General features: G+C 37.4%; 2 protein-coding genes across 3 annotated transcripts in view; both read right to left on the bottom strand.

The window, feature by feature from the left end:
• Nucleotides 1-43: 43 nt before the first annotated feature.
• clec3a (C-type lectin domain family 3, member A) lies at nt 44-2088 on the bottom strand. Of its 2 annotated transcripts, none has more exons than XM_052154889.1 (3): nt 1873-2088; nt 1604-1696; nt 44-513 (listed from the first exon to the last, which is right to left on the bottom strand). In XM_052154889.1, exons 1-3 carry the CDS (start codon nt 1982-1984, stop codon nt 116-118), a joined length of 603 nt encoding a protein of 200 aa, XP_052010849.1. In that variant the 5' UTR covers nt 1985-2088; the 3' UTR covers nt 44-115. The 2 variants fall into 2 exon arrangements, with proteins under 2 accessions (XP_052010849.1, XP_052010858.1); XM_052154898.1 differs by having other exon boundaries at nt 1604-1690.
• Nucleotides 2089-7069: 4981 nt separating this feature from the next.
• LOC127662627 (synaptic vesicle membrane protein VAT-1 homolog-like) overlaps nt 7070-18429 on the bottom strand; it is a 54727-nt gene continuing 43367 nt past the window's right edge. Inside the window, exons 8-9 of the mRNA XM_052153908.1 lie at nt 10505-10588; nt 7070-7724 (exon numbers count right to left, since the gene is read on the bottom strand). Coding sequence (XP_052009868.1) covers nt 7623-7724; nt 10505-10588 — 186 coding nt within the window. The 3' untranslated portion in view covers nt 7070-7622. The remainder of the gene's footprint in view (nt 7725-10504; nt 10589-18429) is intronic.

The raw sequence follows: 18429 nt of genomic DNA, 5'->3' as shown, positions 1-18429 counted from the left end.
CACTCCAGTGAATAAAGAAGACACATTATACAGTATATTCCCACTGATTGTTTAATATTTAATGACAGCCTGATTATATTTTTAACAACCATCTTTATGGCATGTGTGACGCACATCATGGAATCAGATATTCACAAATGTATTTCTTCTGGCTGCGACAGACCTCATCATGCCACTTTCCCTGTGCCGCCAGAGACAGCACAACACAACCCTCTCTCTTCCCTCCAGTGGGTTCTTTCTTAGAGCGATCCCAGTGGAAGAAAGTGATTGGCAGGCTATTCACGTCCACATACTGCCCTTCCTTCACTATGTCTGTTATACCTATCCAGAAGTCTTTGGATCCAGGTGAGATGCGTTTGGCATAGTCTCTGAGATCATCGTTTTCGTTCACGTCTCGGGGTATGGCCAGGGTGCCTCCCTGAGCGATGCATGCTTCGTTGGCCTCATGGTAGTGTTTGGGCTGCTCAGAAACCAGGTAACATTTCTTGTGGGCTTTGATGCCACGCAGGCAAACTGGAAAAAGGACAGGTGAGTAAGTATACAAAAACAACATCACTCGTGTGAACTTTGGTTTGGTTAAATGGTTTTAAAGGGTTTTCTCACAGTTTTTGTCCTTCAAATGTGAACACCAAAGGTTTAATAAACAAAATGTTTCTCGCATCATTGTTTCTGAAGCACTTATTGCGTCTATAAGAGTATTACTTCTTCTGTAAAGGGAACTTTCTTCTAATGAAACCCTTGCCAAAAATCCTGTAGTTTGCATAACACCTAATGCGCTAGCAAACAAGCACCTATATTGTTTTGGCCAAGTTTGTGTATTCACATTTGCAAAATGCATAATAGCGCTAGTTCAGTTTCTCATAACTGTAATCATGAGAGACATTAGAGGCCCCTCTTAAGTGGATAGTCCTTTATTTTGTTTGTGCTGAACACAAATAAATATTTTTAGAAGAACATTTCAGCACAGAAGGTCCTCACAATGCAAGCGAATGGGAACCAACATTTTGAAACCCCAAAATGCACATAAAGGCAGCATAAAAGTAATCCACAAGACTCCAGTGGTAAAATCCATGTCTTCAGAAGAGATATGATAGGTGTGGGTGAGAAACAGATCAATATTTAAGTACTTTTGTACTATAAATTCTCCTTCCTGCCCAGTAAGTGCTGATATGCACAAAGAATCCCATATTACACTGAAAAAATGGTAACCTGCCATTCATTATTTTTTTACTTGATCTAACCTCTAACCCATGAATCACATTTTTTAGGTACATTTTGTAAGTGTAAATTCATTGTTACTACTGTAAAATAAGAAAGTAAACAAAATAATTGAAAGACACAGAAAGCTTTTGACCCTGTTTGAAGGGCATCCCATGACTATATGGTATTTTTGCAGAAACAATAGGTACCATGGTACATTTTTGTTAGGGTCATACAGGTCAGCCATATACATTTTAATTAAGTCCCATTTTCTCTCGAAAAACTGTTATTGCCCCAACATGTTCAGTTCCAATATTTCGACAGAAACATTTTCTCTCTTGAACTTTGTTTTCTTCTCCTGTCATTATATTTAACCCATAAATGGACATCTTTTCAAATCTACCTGTTTGCAGTGCCTGCATCTCTTTCAAGGAGTTGACTTCCAGCCATAACTTGTCAATCTGCGTCCTAACGTCGTCATCTTCTGTTGCTGTATCTCGAAAGAAGAAAGACTAGAAGTTTCAATCTTGAAATTATGGATCAAGAGATCAAACTAAAATACTTGATTCAAATATCAAAGCATTTGGAAAATAATTTGCAGCATGTCAACGATTGCAGCTTTCTCAAAGAACCACTATTATTCCCCTTCCCTGACACAAGTTCACAATTTACCTCTCTGTCGAGCTGGAACTGCTTTCTTGGTGCGGGAGGGATGGCAATATCCATAGTGGAGAATGTTAAAACAGATAACCAAAAAGAGAAGCTGAGAGTGGGCCATGGCCATGGCTGAGAACCCCCAAAAATCAGAGGAGCTGATTATATCACTGGAAGAAATACGGACAACTCACCAAAAACAGTCTTCAAGTTTTCTCCTGTCCACACTCTCACCCTATTGGCTGAACATTCGGGGTTTGTGTGTACCTAAGAAGGGATTCAAATACCTTAGGTACAGTCACAACAACCCTTCCCCTGTTTCCAGCCATTCATAAATATTTACTTGGGAAATACATGCAGTTCATTTGGTACTATTCCGATTCGTAACCCAATGAGAAAATTCAATGACAGCCACAATGTTATGTGTGCGGTCATCATGAATTAAAAGGATTTAACTTTCCCTTATATAAACACATTTCATTTTCTGTCCTTTATAAATAAATTCCTTGATAAACGTTTATATTGCCTATATGGTACTATGCAGTTTATATATATATATATATATATATATATATATATATATATATATATATATATATATATATATATACATGTATATATACATAAATATATATAAATGTATCATTTATAAAATCTTAATTTATTTATTTATTATTTTAGTTTTTTACAGCTGTAAATGTATCTATTATATTCATAATGTATCAATTTATAAGTTGAATTTGTAATATTTTATTTATTTTATTTTGAGCTTGGGGTACTTTTTTGTATTAATCATCATTCATTATTTATTTTAATTACTGGCACACTGAATAAAATATTTTTGTTGAAGTAAATATGGCAGAAAAGATGAAGTACTTTCTGCATTGAATAATTATAGTTTAAGTGGGAACTTGAAAATATTAAGTACATATTAATTTGTTTTATTCAAACATGTCAAAATGAACGCTTAATCTTAGAAGTAAATATTTTTATGATAAATTTCTATTTTACAAAGCGTCATCAGATTTGTTAAGTAAAAGTTCCTCAAAAGTTAAATTTACTCTCTCACTTCACTCAATATTATGTCATGAAATCAAGTTATTTTGACTTCATTTTACAGCATTAAATTTACTTAGAAAAACTGTGTCCAAAAAACTTACTCTTTTTTTTTCAATGCATTGAAATTGTCATTTAAATAAATCAATATAAACGGAAAAACGGAAATGGTCATGAATCTAAAGACTAACAAGTGAGACAGTAACAAACTGAAGATTATGAAATATTTAAAAAAAACTAAGTCAAAATATTTTTTATTTATTTGATTAATTTAAATATTTATTGTTATTTATATAATTTTATGTTGAGCATGGGATGTTCTCTTTCTTGTCTATTTCCTTATGTTAAATATTGGAGAAAAACCAATAACAACAACAACAAAAACAAAAACAAGTGAAAGTGGGTCCTACTGTTAGTGTATATACATTGTACATAGATATTTTTACCACTTGTGTGATAATTCCATCTGGCAAAACAGCTTAATATGTCTGTAATCATGAATGTTGATTAGATCAAGCACATCAAGTATTGAACAAACTCTCTTGTGCATAAAGACGTCATGTGAATCTGAATATGTTCCCATTGATATTAGTTTGGTTATAGGGAGACAGAGGTGCTGTTGATAGAGAGGAAGTCCAGTTCAGAGCTCTCAGTGTTCTCAGCTAAATTTAGAGTGTGATGCTGTGAGATGGAGGGAGTGAAGAAACGAGTGCAAAGAAGAGCAAACAGCCCAAGGGGAATAGCTTTTACTGTGTATCGTTGAAACACATGACACTTGCCTTTCACAATCTTTTTAAAGACCGTCTCTCTGTTTAGAAATACAGAAAAATAAAATCTGTCAAACTTCCCATAGGCAAAAAAATCCAAATGAGATCTTAATTATTGTAATTCCATGCATTAATATTACCTTTTAAATGAATACATTTAATTGAAAAAGAAAATGGCCAGGAACTAAAGACTGTTTAGCTAGACAGTGAGCATACAGTGGCAAGAAAAAGTATGTGAACCCTTTTGGAATTACCTGCATGTATACATTTGTCTTATATTCTGGTTTGATCTTCATCTAAGTTACAATAATATACAAACACAATCAGTTTTAACTAATGATATACACATTTTCGCATTGTTCTTGTACATACTGAATGCATCATTCAAACTTTCACAGTGTAGTTGGGAAAAAGTATGTAAACCCCCTATGCTAATGATGTAAACAAAAGCTAATTTGCATCAGGAGTTGTCAAACCTGGTTTCCAATTAATGAAACGAGATTGGAGGTGCGGGTTAGAGCTTCTATGACTTATAAAAAGCACTCAAACAATTTGAGTTTGCTGTTCGCAAGAAGCATCAGTTGACATGGGCCGTGCCTCCCAAAAAAGAGATTTCGGAAGACCTACGATCAAGTATTTTTCCTTTGCATAAAGCTGGAAAGGGTTACAAAGTTATCTAGAAGAGCTTAGCACAGTTAGGCAAATAGTGTATAAATGGAGATGATTTAGCACAGTGGCTACTCTCCCTAGAAGTGGCTGTCCAGCCAAGACGGCTCAATTAGGTAAAAAGAACCCTAGAGTGACAGCTAAAGACTTGAAGGAATCATTGGAACTGCATTTCATCTTATCGCAGCCCATTTGGCCCATTTCGTAGCCGGCCCACCAGGTTCTCCCGATGGCCAGTCCGCCCCTAATCAGGCCCAAAGTGCATCGGCCCACCAGGAGAATGCACGGTATGCCAGATTACCAATCCAGCCCTGGTCTATGGGAAAAATGAATGGGATTGTTTCTTCCGGAACCAGAGTGTTGCGCTCTATTGCTGCCAAAGGAGGATCAACCAGTTACTAAATTCAAGGGTTCACTTAATCTGGAAATACTTTGTATGTTTAATGGGTTGTGTTCAATAAAGACATGAAAGATTATAATTTTTTGCATGTTGTTAGCTTAATAACATTGTGTTTGTCTATAGTTGTGACTTTGATGCAGATGAGATCACATTATATGACCAATTAATGCAGAATATTCCAAACGGTTTGCATACTTTTTCTTGCCACTGTATAAAGAAATCCATGGGAAAGGTCAAACACATTTCTATCACAGCTATATTTCACTTCTCTGAATAACAAAACCAAAAGGCCATTGACTGCACTATTTTGTACTGAAAAGAGCAAACCAACTGTTAATTATTTCAGTGCCATTTCTGAGTGCAACCTCTGGGGTTACGGCGAGGAAAACAAATCTAATCTAAAATCTAACTTTTAGCTCTCCTTATTCGGTCATCGGAAAGCAATTCTCATTGCCATGAAAAATGAGATAAGAGCCATTTGAAATGTTATGTATTGATGTATCAATGGCAATGAAATGGCAAAATGGCCATATCATAACTACACACATGCACACCGAAGAAATGGTCTGCAGAATATTTTATTCAGATTTCAGGTTTCATGTCTACCACAACATAAAAGCACATCTACCACCTACAATTACACAGCAACAATAGTATGTCTTTAGCTAGAAATGGTTGCCAACACATCCGATGTGCAGTATTTCATCTTTAAGGCAAGTTTTGAAACACAGTAGCCCAAAATAAACAGAAAAAACACATACTTACACATAGGGATTTTCATATAATGCACATAGTAATAGAAACAATGTGTAATGTATTAAAGAAACAAGTGAACATGTACTTTGTTTGTATTGAGAGATGACAAGATCTTGGTTTACTATAATTGATGCACTGATTTTAGGTCAACAGATAGTGACGTTCACACTTTTCTTCTCAAGGAACAGAGCATAATGTGAGCCAGATGTTTGCCATTAATTTCAATATTTTATCTCCATTTATACAGTACAGTAATAAAGAGAAATCACACTTATTTGGGGAATCTTAGGGTATACTGGCATCACCATTACAACACAAAAACATAGGTAACACTTAACAATGAGGTTTGATACGTTAGCATTAGTTAATGCTTAAGGCATCGTGAACTAAAAATGAACAATGTTTTTTTTACAGAATTTATTAATCTTAGTTTATGTGAATTTATAAGTATACAATTGTTTAATGTTTTTTCATGTTAGTTCATAATGCATTAACTAATGTTAACATATACAACTTTTAATGTTAAAAACTTTACCGAAGGTCAAAATTAACAATAAATATCATGCGGTTTTCTTTTTTCTTTGTGATTGTAAATCAATAAATGTACGACTTTAAGTGTCTGCTTTACAAAAATCTTAAAATAGGCAGATATGCAACAAAAGCCTCTGCGATATTTCGTTTTTGTTGATTAATACTTTAAAAGGTTAAAGAATGACGACGAAATTTTAGGCCGCTCACCACACAGAACTTTCGTATGGTTTCAGAAGACTTGAAATGTAGCACATAATCATATGGATCACTTATTTAATGCCTTTTTTGTAGCTTGACAGCCCCGGGTCACTATAAGGATGATTAGCGATTCTATAGGGGGGTGTATTACATAGCTGATCGTGATTACTTGCTTAAAGGGATAGTTCACCAAAAACTGAAAGTTCTCTCATCATTTACTCACCCTCATACCATCCCAGTTGTGTATGATGTTCTTTCTTTTGCTAAACACAAAGATGTTCAGAAGAATGCAAGTGAATGGTAATCACACCCTTGAAGCTCCAAAAATCACATAAAGGCAGCATTAAAGTAATCCATAAGACTCCAGTGGTCTAATCCATGCCTTCAGAAGTATTATGATAGGTGTGGGTGAGAAAAAGATCAATATTGAAGTCCTTTTTACTATAAATCTCCACTTTAACTTTTACATTCTCTCACATTTTGACAGTTAAAATATATGGAAAATAATAATAAAGTACTTAAAAATGTATCTGTTTCTCACCCACTCCAATCATATTGCTTCTGAAGATATAGATTTAACCACTGGAGTCATATGGATTACTTTTATGTTGCCTTTATGTCATTTTTGTAGCTTGAAAGTTCTGGTCACCATTTACTTATATTTTAAGGACCTACAGAGCTGAAATATTCTTCTAAAAAGCGGTGTTCGTGTTCAGCAGAAGAAAGAAAGTCATATACATCTAGAATGGCATGAGAGTGAGTAAATGATGAGAGAATTTTCATTTTTGGGTGAACATCTTGAGGTGTGTGAGATAAAGCATAGCACAGATGATTATTATGCTTTGAGCTGAAACAGAGGCGCACACTAAAAAATGTGACACACGCACACACACACACACACACACACACACACACACACACACACACACACACACACACACACACACACACGCGTCATCCTCTGCACTTTTACCCACATGACAACAAAAAGCTCTTGTAGAAATACTGCCATTAACTTCTCATAAAACACAGTCTCACACTCTCTTTTAACATTTTAACATTTCACACACACATTAACATCCAAAGCACAGTCCACTGACTGACAGGCCCACATAAACCTTCACAAGGCTGCACAAGGGATTCAGAGGAAGTCAGTCCTACAATTACATTTTGGTCTAAAGCACTGTAACATTTCAACACTGCACTAAGAATGGCACTTCAGTTGTACATTTAGCAACACAATTAGTGTTTTTAGGACTTTATCCTGCGAAAATGATACAGACAAACAAAAGATAATAAAACATCACACAAACATGTCACAACAGCACAGGGGCAGAGAGCACAGCTCAGGTTTGTGATAGTCTCTGTATGAGTCTGGGTTGAGGTGGATGGGTTTACTGAATGAAGGGCATTCGCTCCTTGATGTCATTGTCTCCTTCATGCTCCTCCTCCTCCTCCTCACCTGCTTCACTGGTCTCTGTGCTGTCATTGGCCATCTGAAAGAGAAAATGGACCATCATTCTCTGGAAAATGAGACTGACATCTATTTACTTTCTTCATTGTTTCTCCTACGGTAAAGAGTTCAACCCTCAGAGACAGAAGCATTGAAACTGATGATATATTTTCTTCTTCCATCCTTGAATGTATTTTCAGTTGTGCTGTCAAAGTTTATAATCGAATCAATTTCATGATATGCGGATTCATTCATTTAATGAAAATGCAATTAAAGGAATATTGCGTGTTCAATACAAGTTAAGGTCAGTCAACAGTATTTGTGATATAATGTTGATTACCAACAAAAATTATTTCGACTCGTCCCTCCTTTTCTTTAAAAAAAGCAAAGATCAATGTTACAGTGAGGCACTTACAATGGAAGAGAATGGAGCGTTTAAAGGATGAAATGTGAAGCTTATAAATTTATAAATGCATTATTTTAATTCTTCTGTTAAAACTCAGGTATTATTTGAGCTGTTAAGATGTTTAAATCATAATTTCTACAGTTGTTTCAGGGTTTGTTGACATTGCTTTATCATGGCAACAAAGTTGTAAAATTGGCAAGAACTTTACACAGTAAGCAACTTTACTAAACTAAAATCATGTTAACACTTACGTCTTGTAGCTATACTTTTGAAACAGTGATTATTTTAACGTTTATGGATAAGTCCCCATATAACTCTATTGTAAGAGTAGAGAAAACCCTGCATTTCCGCGAACACCTCCATTGATATCCACATACAGTGACCCCAAAAAGTATTTGGCGACTTGAGCCAAACAAGAGACTATTTAGCAGAGATGGGCCACTTTTATTAAAATGAATGGGAGAAATTGGAACGCTCAACGGATTTTGATACTGACATCACTTGTCAATCATTTGACAAAGCGCATGTGCATTAGCTATACAAGTCGGGAAAACTGAATTTTTTTAGCGCTATCTGAATTAAAGCAGCACAATTTATGATTATAGTGTCGTCAGATTTTACAGCTGATTTGAAATATGTTCTTTGATCGTAATCTTGATCAACCGTTTAAGAGAATTTGTCTTTCCCCATTCAAGTAGATAGGAGCTGCACTGGCATGACTGGAACTAGCTTCCCGAGAGCATTCCAAAGATGGCCAACAGTCTTCAGACTTGCTAGAAAGACTTTAAAGGAAAGGAGGGGCAAGTCAAAATTTATTTTCGTGGTAATCAATATTATGCCACAGATGCTGTCAACTGAGCTTAAGTTGTTTTGAACCCGGAATATTCCTTTAATCGCATGTCAATATCTGCAGATATTATCAATATCGTTCAGATTCAATTACTTATTAGTTCTGTGACCTCTTCTGGAGCTGCCACTAGGTGACAAATGGCCATCATATGTGCTATGAGTGAGTCATTGAATCATTTAATGTCTTCCATGACCGAAATCTACCAAGAGACATTATAGAGTTTTAAAGTGATAGTTCACCCAAAAATGAAAATTCTCTCATCATTTACTCACCCTCATGACATCCCAGATGTGTAAGACTTTCATACAAGATTTTTAGAAAAATATATCAGCTCTGTACATCCATGCAATGCAAGTGAATGGTGACCAGACCTTTGATGCTCCAAACATTACATAAAGGCCACATAAAAGTGATCCATATGACTCCGCTGGTTAAATCCATATCTTCAGAAGTGAGAAACAGATGAAAATTTAAGTCCTTTTTAACTATCAATCTTCACTTTCACATTATAAAGTGAAAGTGAAGATTTATCCAAGATCTGGTCACCATTCACTTGCATTGTATGGACCAACAGAGCTGAGATATTCTTCTAAAAACCTTATATCCCTAAGCATTATATGAAGCATATCTATAATTTTACTTCAGCTTGTGAACAGCTGAGCAAGACTTTTCATCCAAAAAGACAACAATAATAGTCTAATAATAATGAATTACAATAACGCCCTTACTGTCTCTTTAATTAAAATATACATGCCTACAAATCTACTGACTCCAGTAGAATATAAAGGAATTATAAGAACAAAGTAGATCTTTCATTTTCCTAGAATATTTAAAACTATTGAGCATGCTGAGAAAAGACAACAATAATTGCCTAATAATAATAATAATTATGAGTTTTAATTAAGTTCTTACACCATTGTAAAATGGCTTCCATATGACTTGCATCGAGGCGTCAACGCTCTGCTCAACGACCGCGTGAAGAGCCGCTTTGCCCTCCACATGACAAGCATTGCAGAAAGTGTCACGGAGAGACGATTTTACGAGATTGCCATGCAAGAATGCAGGCAATGTGCACAATAATAATTGAAAACCTGTATCTCGAAGAGAAAAAAAAAATGCTAACTGCTCTGATTGCAGAAAGTAAGAGGAACTCTTAACTCTCCACCAATAGCTGGTGTGTGGTGAGTGTACTGGTGCTCTACAGCTGCCGTCTCATCGTCTAGGTGGATGCTGCACACTGGTGGTGGTTGAGGAGGTTTCACTGTTCTCTATGTAAAGTGCTTTGAGTAGTTTAAGAGAAGTGTTATATAAATGTAAAATGCATTATTGGCAAACCGATGTGTTATTCAAATGTGCCTTTATGCTTTGTAACACATAATAACTGTTGAAGCGTGTAAAGAAATCCACTATATTTAAACAATGTATGCAAGACATTATGAAAACAAAAATAGTTGACATTATATTTAGAATGTTTTGCTCATAAAGCAGCGTTTTTGTTTGCCGTGTTGAGATATTTTACAGAACACTGGTCATAATACAAAGGCTGGTTTTCGGATGACTCACTCACCAAAGGTGTGGGAGACTTCTCCACATCCAAAATGAGCTTTCCTATGTTCCCTCTGTCATGGATTCTCTGCATGGCCTCCTTCACCTATGGTTTAACACAACATGAGCAACATACAACAAGCATCCAAAAACGTACACCTCATTAAATCTTATAGATGCCTTTTTAGCTCTCATTAGGGATACGTAAGCTTCAAGTTGCCTTGTTTGTGGAGTGCCACAGACTAGACTGAAGGGGGCAGCAGAGTCAATGTACTCTGAACCTTGTGTTGCTTCTTAATTTACTGACTTAAATGGATAATTCACCCAAAAATGAAAATGTTCTCATCATTTACTCACCCTCATGCCATCCCAGATGTGTATGCCTTTCTTTCTTCTGCAGAACACAAATGTAGATTTTTAGAAGAATATATAAGCTCTGTCTGTATATACAATGCAAGTGCCAAAATGTTGATGCTTTAAAAAAATCACATAAAGGCAGCATAAAAGTAATCCATACAAATCCAGTGGTTAAATGCTTACCTTCAGAAGTGATATGACAGATGTGGGTGAAAAACAGATCAGTATTTAAGTCAATTGTTGCTAGACATTCTTCTCCCTGCCAGAAGGGGGCGTATGCATGAAGAATGTGTATCACCAAAAACATAAGAAGAAGAATGTGAAAGTGAAAGTTAACGTGGAGATTGACAGCAAGGAGGAGAATTTATAGTAAAAATTGACTAATAAAATTATCTGTTTCTCACCCACACCTATCAAATCACTTCTGAAGACATGGATTAAACCACTCGAGACATATGGATACATTTTATGCTGATTTTTGGAGCTTAAAAATGTAGGCACCCGTTCACTTGCATTTTATGGATTAAAAGAGTGGAGAAATTCTTCAAAACATTTTTGTTTGTGTTCAGCAGAAAGAAAGTAATACACATCTGGGATGGCATGAGGGTGACTAAATAATGAGAGAATTTTCATTTTTTGGGTGAACTGTCCCTTTAATGATCATGCTTTGTCAGTTTGCAGCTCTTCAGTCTTGGACAAAAACTAAGCAGTTTTTCTATAGCTATGGAATAGTACTTTCCAAAATGTCAAAAAAACAGTTAACTAACATTTAGAAGATGTTTTTCATCCACAGTGACTAATAGTTCTGTACAGCAATCTGGTCTTAAGTGTCTTATGCTGTCTTCATGTGCTATCAGAATTATCCTACTTCCCACTTCTGAAGTGGTAATTACGAATGCGTTATGTTCAAGTGATTTGTTGTCAGAAAGAACAGGAAACATGGATGATGTCAGTTTCAGTCATACATCATTCTTGAGGAACTTTTATTTTGACACCATAATACATATTACTCAGTCAGCTTGCAGACAATAATGGAATTTTGTTCAAATACAAGCTATTTTCATGGTGTAAAAATGTACAACATGCATCAAATGGTTGCTGATATACATACGTAAATGAATATGACCGAAACAAGGTCATATTTAAGGGCGTACAATTAGCTGTATTTAGAAAAATAAATAAAAACCTGTCATTCACTACAAAAATCGTACTCTCCTACACCATGTTGAAAGTTTACGACCCCCTCCCATCTCGGAAACTCGGGTTTCAAAATTATTTTCGAATTCCCAGTCGTAATTACTAATTGAGGGGTTCATTCATGTGCAACTTCCAAGTGGGAAACTCATATTTACAATAACTCTGATAGCACATGATGGCAGCATTACGCCAGGGCACAGCATTCATTTTATACTGTAAAAACTTCTTGGTTACGTACGTAACCTTGGTTCCCTGAGACGAAGGGAACGAGACATTGCGTTTATTAACGCATATGGGGAGTACCTTCGTACACAACCTATTTGAAACCTCTCTACAATAACGCCAATATTCTAATATTGACTATGGTGTTTGAGCCCAGATTGTTTTGGCGTGAAACTGACCGCTCGTTTCGAATTTCTGTCTGAGAACAAGGAGCGCATTGCTCGTGCCTCAAGGACTCTGAGCGTTAGCAATGTCTCGTTCCCTTCGTCTCAGTGAACCGAGGTTACGTATTTAACCAAGAAGTTTTTACAGTATAAAATTAATGCTTTGCCCTGGAATAATGCTGCCTTCTTGTGCTATCAGAGGTATTGTAAGTCCACTTGACATTGCATTTACTAACGCATATGGGGAACAGAATCCCATCACGCCGCACTACACGACATAAATTCCTAGAGAGGAAACATGGCGGCACAGTCTTATGGGACAGCAACCGACATGTGTATGCCGCGGTGAGTGATCCTCATGATGGCCAGGAGGAAAGCACTCATAATGAATATAGGAGCTATAGCCATATAGTATAAATTACTCCTTATGAACCCGGCCGGGAAGGGAGTTTATTTATAATGAAGTGCCAGTACTTAAAAAGGGGGCATACGATATATATATATATGGCCAATGAATAGCAAGTGCTCTAAACAGAGCGGACTTGTGAAGAAAAAGATGTTACATCTAGGTTGTAAAACCTTGCGAACGTGTTTTGCGAGGACCATCCTGCTGCAAAACATATATCTTGTAAGGACACACCATTCGTCCATGCCCATGAGGAGGCCATGCCTCTAGTTGAGTGTGCTTTAACACCAATTGGTCAAGTCTGACTCTGCGATTCATAAGCCAGGGTAATTGCATCGACAATCCAGTGATAAAGTCTTTGCTTGGAGACGGACATTCCTTTTGCGTGTCCTCCATAGCATATAAAGATCTGATCAGACAGTCTGAACTGGCAAGTATGCTCAATGTATGTATGTAACAAATGCAATGATTTTTCCTCATCTGAATTAAATAGAGGAGGGAAGAAGGCCTGAAGATGAACCACCTGCGCTTTGAAGGGCGTGGTCAGGACCTTGGGTAAATAGCCTTTCCTGGGTTTGACAGTGGTTCTTGAAAGACCAGGGCCAAACTCCAGACATGAATTGTCGACTGATAATGCATAAAGGTCACTGACCCGTTTTTCTGAGGCCAGAGCCAGCAGTAGTGTGGCCTTAATAAAGAGCATATGCAAATCAACAGAGTCCAAAGGCTCGAAGGGGGGGCCCTGTGAGAGCTTTTAGGACTAAAGTTAAGTCCCAAGTCAGGACTGTAGCCTGCCGAGGTGGGTTTAATCGTCTTGCACCTTTAAGGAACTTTATGATTAAATCATGCTTGCCTATAGAGGCGCTGGTTTCATGTGCGTAATACGCAGATATAGTTGCCACATGCACTTTGAGCGTTGACGGGGTGAGTCCTGCATCTAATCGCTCTTGAAGAAATATTACAATTTCATGTATGGGGCAGTTTACTTGGTCCTTGCTGTGTGAGAGACACCAATCAGCAAACACCTTCCATTTTAGTGCATAGAGGCGTCTAGTGGACGGTGCTCTGGCTTGTAAAATGGTGTTCATGACTGAACACGTCAGTTCTGGTGCGTTTAGTGAGCTCCATTCAGGGGCCACACATGCAGGTTACACATATTTGTTTTTCACCGGCCATTTGTGTGGATAGAGGGCATAGTGGGATAGAGGCAAATAGATTGATTTCTGCTTAGCCGAATATTTCCCAAATCCTCAGTATAGTTTGAGGATGAATTCTCCATTCGCCCGGTATCCCCCCTCAGCGTGGCAGAAGACGTGCACCATAATTCAGGCAGCCTGGGACATATGTCACTCTCAGGGAGAGATGATTCTCGCTCCATAGCAGGGGGTGACGCATCATTCTCGACAGTGGCGGTGAATGAATTCCGCCTTGGCTGTTTATATATACCACAACTGTTCCATGTTGTCTGAGCGAACCAGGACATGACAGTTTGATATTTCTGACTGAAAAACCTTTAAGGCTAGAAATACAGCCGATGGCTTTAGGCACTGTGTGACACTTGCCCCAGCGTGACACCTCGCTGGTAAAATGCAGGAGGAGCTGTCCGTGGTGCTGAACAGAGGCTGGATATAGAGATGCGCATGCGTTGCATTGGCGCTAAGCACGTCGCGGCACACGGCGCTTCAGCCAGCACTAAAGAGTTCTCTACCTAATGTACCTAATGGATTGACGGCGGATGCCGCCACCACAAATCCCAATGCTTTCTGAAACAAGATTCAGTGGAAATGTTCTCCCCAGTTTTAACTGAGATAGACAATGTAAAGTGCCTGAAGCAGTAAAACTGGCATAAAAAAGCCTCTGATTGCAGCAGTAACAGCCAATTGTCGAGGTAGTTTAGGATGCGCATGCCGCTCAGTCTTAGAGGGGCGAGAACCACATCAATGCACTTTGTGAATGTACGAGGAGCCAAAGACAGTCCGAAGGGCAGGGCTTTGAATTGATACGCTGTTCCGTCGAACGCGAATCTAAAAATATCCAGTGATGTCGTACAATTTGGATATGAAAGTACGCATCCTTCAGATCTATCAATGCAACCCAATCGTGTGGGCGTACATGCGATAAGATCCTTTTCTGAATAATCATTTTGAATAGGCGCTTTATAAGTGCGCAATTTAAATGTCTCAGATCCAGGATTGGCCGAAGCCTGGCGTCTTTCTTTGGAACAAGAAAATAACGTCTGTAAAACCATTTTGTGCTTGACAATTTGGCACAATCTCGATCGCGTTTTTCACGATGAAAGGTGTATTTCGGCTTGTAACACTGGCGTGTCATCGGACGAAACCGTGGAAGACAGAACGGCGTTGAAACGAGGTGACCGGTGTGCAAAAAAGGATCATATAACCATGTTCGATCGTTTTTGCACCCATTCCGAAATACCCGTTTGGGCTCGCCACGCATCCGCATAATGGGACAGAGAGCAGTTTGGTTTGCTCACAATATGATATGATGCGATGCTCACTATAGGGAAGCGGTTGCGCATAATGTGTGTGCTTTGAAGAAGAAAAGGGGGCTCTTTATTGAGAATGTGTGAGCATCTCGTGCATTTGCAAGGAATGCTGTATTCTTTTTTGCACTTATTGCATTTTTTATTGCATTTATTTGAGTGCAACAACATTTTGAACAACAATATCCCTTTCCCAACAAACAAAATTGGGGAGATGGGGAACAGTGTTTTGTGTCTCTCCAATCGAGCCTTTTTTGGAGCAGACCCGGAGGGAATTGCGGGCTCTACTTTCCATTTTAAATGGTTCTGCCCGTCAGGAGCATTTTTGCTGCACGTACTGATACGCAGGTGCCTGTGAGGCAACAGGTATGGGGCTTTTAGTCGCGCACTTACTCGAAACAGAGCGAGGGCGAACCGGCTGTTCTGAGTGTTTGATAGCCTGTGACTGCTTCTGAATCGCGACATAACATTCAGCAAACGTATTCAGAGAGTCGCCAAAAAGGCCGGCTGGAGACATTGGATCATCTAAAAGAGTGTCTTTTCCTTATCACTCATTATAGCGGTCAGTTCGTGCCGAAACAAGCGGTCAGTTTCGCACCAAAACAGGCTGGGCTCAAACACCATAGCCAATATTAGAATATTGGCATTATTGTAGAGAGGTTTCAAATAGTTCGTTTATAAAGGCACTCCCCATATGCATTAGTAAACACAATGTCAAGTGGACTGAAGTTGTAAGGGAACTGTGGCATCATTCAAGTATCAGGTCAAGGTTTGTTTAAATGTCTTATAAAAATATCAAAAGCACATTTGTCTAGTTTTGGTAAACAAATTACTACTACAAATCAATCATTACTTCTCAAATTGTGATCAGATTACTTTACTAATTTATTAATGGGAAAAGTAATAACATAACTAATTACTTTATGATTAAGTTATGTTCTAAAACAATCTTCTCAGAATAGTTTTGATTTCAAAATAATGTCTATTTTCCCTCCATTTTAATTGTCGTTGTCCCTTCATCTGTCACAGAAACACAAATAAATGTAGATATAAAAGATAATTCAGGTTTTAAATGGTTATTATAATAGAAGTACTTAAAAGTAATTAACTTAATTGAAAGTGAGTAACTGTAATCTGATTACAATACAAATGTAATATGTTACACTAGTTTGGACAACAAAAGTTATTAGATAAAATAATGAATTACTTTTTTATCAAATTACACCAAACACCTGTACTGAGCTAGACATAAATAACAAAATATATAAGGCAGAATCTGGAGTGCCACAGGTGTCTCTTCTAGGTCCGTTACGTTTTACAGTGTAAGAAAATGGTCCAAGCGGGAACATCTTAAAAAAAAAGCAGCTGAAATAAACCACACTATCTGTCTGAATTAGTGTAAATTTTACCAGCTGTTAGCCTGAAAATTATAATCAAATCAGACATCTGACTTACTTGCTTCACCGATGATGTGTTAAAGAAACATCGTAAGATTACAATTCACACATCTGGTCATTCCATTCACTTGCTAGGGCACAGTTTTGTGCACTAATGCAACAAAGCATTATTTTCTTTAAAGGGATAGCTCACCCACTCTATTTTCAGGGCAGTTGTTATAAAGGCTCTATGTCGGTAACAATGAGATTCAGTCATTATTTAGTCACTCTTGTGTTGTTCTAAACCTGTATTTCTTGTTTGGAAGACAAAGGGGGAAATTGGGGGCTTGTTGTCCATACAATTGCAGTGCATGGTGGTGGCCATCTTTTCAAACTTCAAAAGGATGCAAAAGTATAATTCGAAAGTGTAATAAATAATTATATGAAACTTGCGCATTGTTCTGTAGAGATAATGTGTACAATAAGGTTTATTGAGAAAAAAAACGAAATCAAATGTTTTATTTAGTAAAAAAAACTTGACAGGCCATTGCCCTCCAGAACATATTCATGAGAGTGCACGAGAGCAGGAGTTCACGCAGCCCCTGCCAGCGAGACTGGGCGTTCAAGCGAGAAGTCGCTTTGCTATGGCTATAACCACAGCTGCACACAAAACAGGGAAATTAACTTACAAAACATGTCTGAAGTTGCAGAGAATTTGTGTGAACATTGTCTTATTTGTCTGAACGGGACAACTCTGAAATTGGACTGACCAAACCGATGAGCCAACTATATTATGAAGTCAAGTTTTTACTGAAAGGTTTAAATGTGTTTTTTTTACAAGAGTCAGGTTGGGGCATGTTGTCACATGTGTTTTAAATGTCATAAATGAATGCAATTTATTAAATTAAACAATTTTTGTCCAAAACAATGTTTTTATATTTTTATACGTTCCATTTTCCATTTTTTTGTTTCATGAATCCTATTGAGCTTTATGATTATTTTACTTTTTAATTTTGCTGAATCCTATAATAGGCTGTTTAATGCAGGTGTAGATTTAAAGAGAGACATAGATTTGGTTTTGGTGGTTGTGATGGTGGGGAAACGTTCCCCTGTCACCCACCAATGTTCATATGAATCCTTCACCACTGGTTTAATGGTTGGTTCCACTATGACAACTTACCCCATATAGTGTGACAATAAGTCCCGCAACTGGGGCATGTTGTCACAAAAGGTCAATATGTGTTAAATTAAGTGCATCTTTTTTTCCTGGGCAACTGTAGGGGAAATGTTCAATAGCTTCAAAAGACTTCAAGGTATGTGGTTATATGGAAACTGACTTTCAAAAATAAACCTAAATGTGAGTCACTGGTCTAAAAAGTGTATTAACAATGGTCTCCCCTATACTATACGTTACTTAATGGCTGAAAATGACACTCAGTAACACCATAATAGTTCCCTTCCCCTTATTAGCAATGCATATCAGTAGAGTAACATGTCTGGATAGTACAGACATAAGCTCTTGCACCCTATTGTTTCTTCACTAAGCAGCGTATCTGCAGAAGATCATTCATTTCTTAAACATCAAGGGTCATTTCTCCAGCTGCATCCCTTAGACTCAGTTTAATTTTAAAAGCATTGAAAATATGTGAAGATTTTATTGCATCTGAATGAGTTCACTGCAGTGGCCCTGCAGGAATGAAGACAATCAAATGCATCACTGGA

This window comes from Xyrauchen texanus, chromosome 2, assembly GCF_025860055.1.
Source record: "Xyrauchen texanus isolate HMW12.3.18 chromosome 2, RBS_HiC_50CHRs, whole genome shotgun sequence".
Taxonomy (NCBI): domain Eukaryota; kingdom Metazoa; phylum Chordata; class Actinopteri; order Cypriniformes; family Catostomidae; genus Xyrauchen; species Xyrauchen texanus.
This window is presented reverse-complemented; position numbering and strand designations above follow the sequence as displayed.

Excerpts from the sequence above, each read along its gene's own strand:
- clec3a (XM_052154889.1), bottom strand. The coding sequence starts at position 1,984 with ATGGCCATGGCCCACTCTCAGCTTCTCTTTTTGGTTATCTGTTTTAAC. Across the intron at positions 1,697-1,872 it reads AGTTCCAGCTCGACAGAGAG|ATACAGCAACAGAAGATGAC; the intron begins GTAAATTGTGAA and ends TCTTCTTTCGAG. Across the intron at positions 514-1,603 it reads GATGCAGGCACTGCAAACAG|TTTGCCTGCGTGGCATCAAA; the intron begins GTAGATTTGAAA and ends TCCTTTTTCCAG.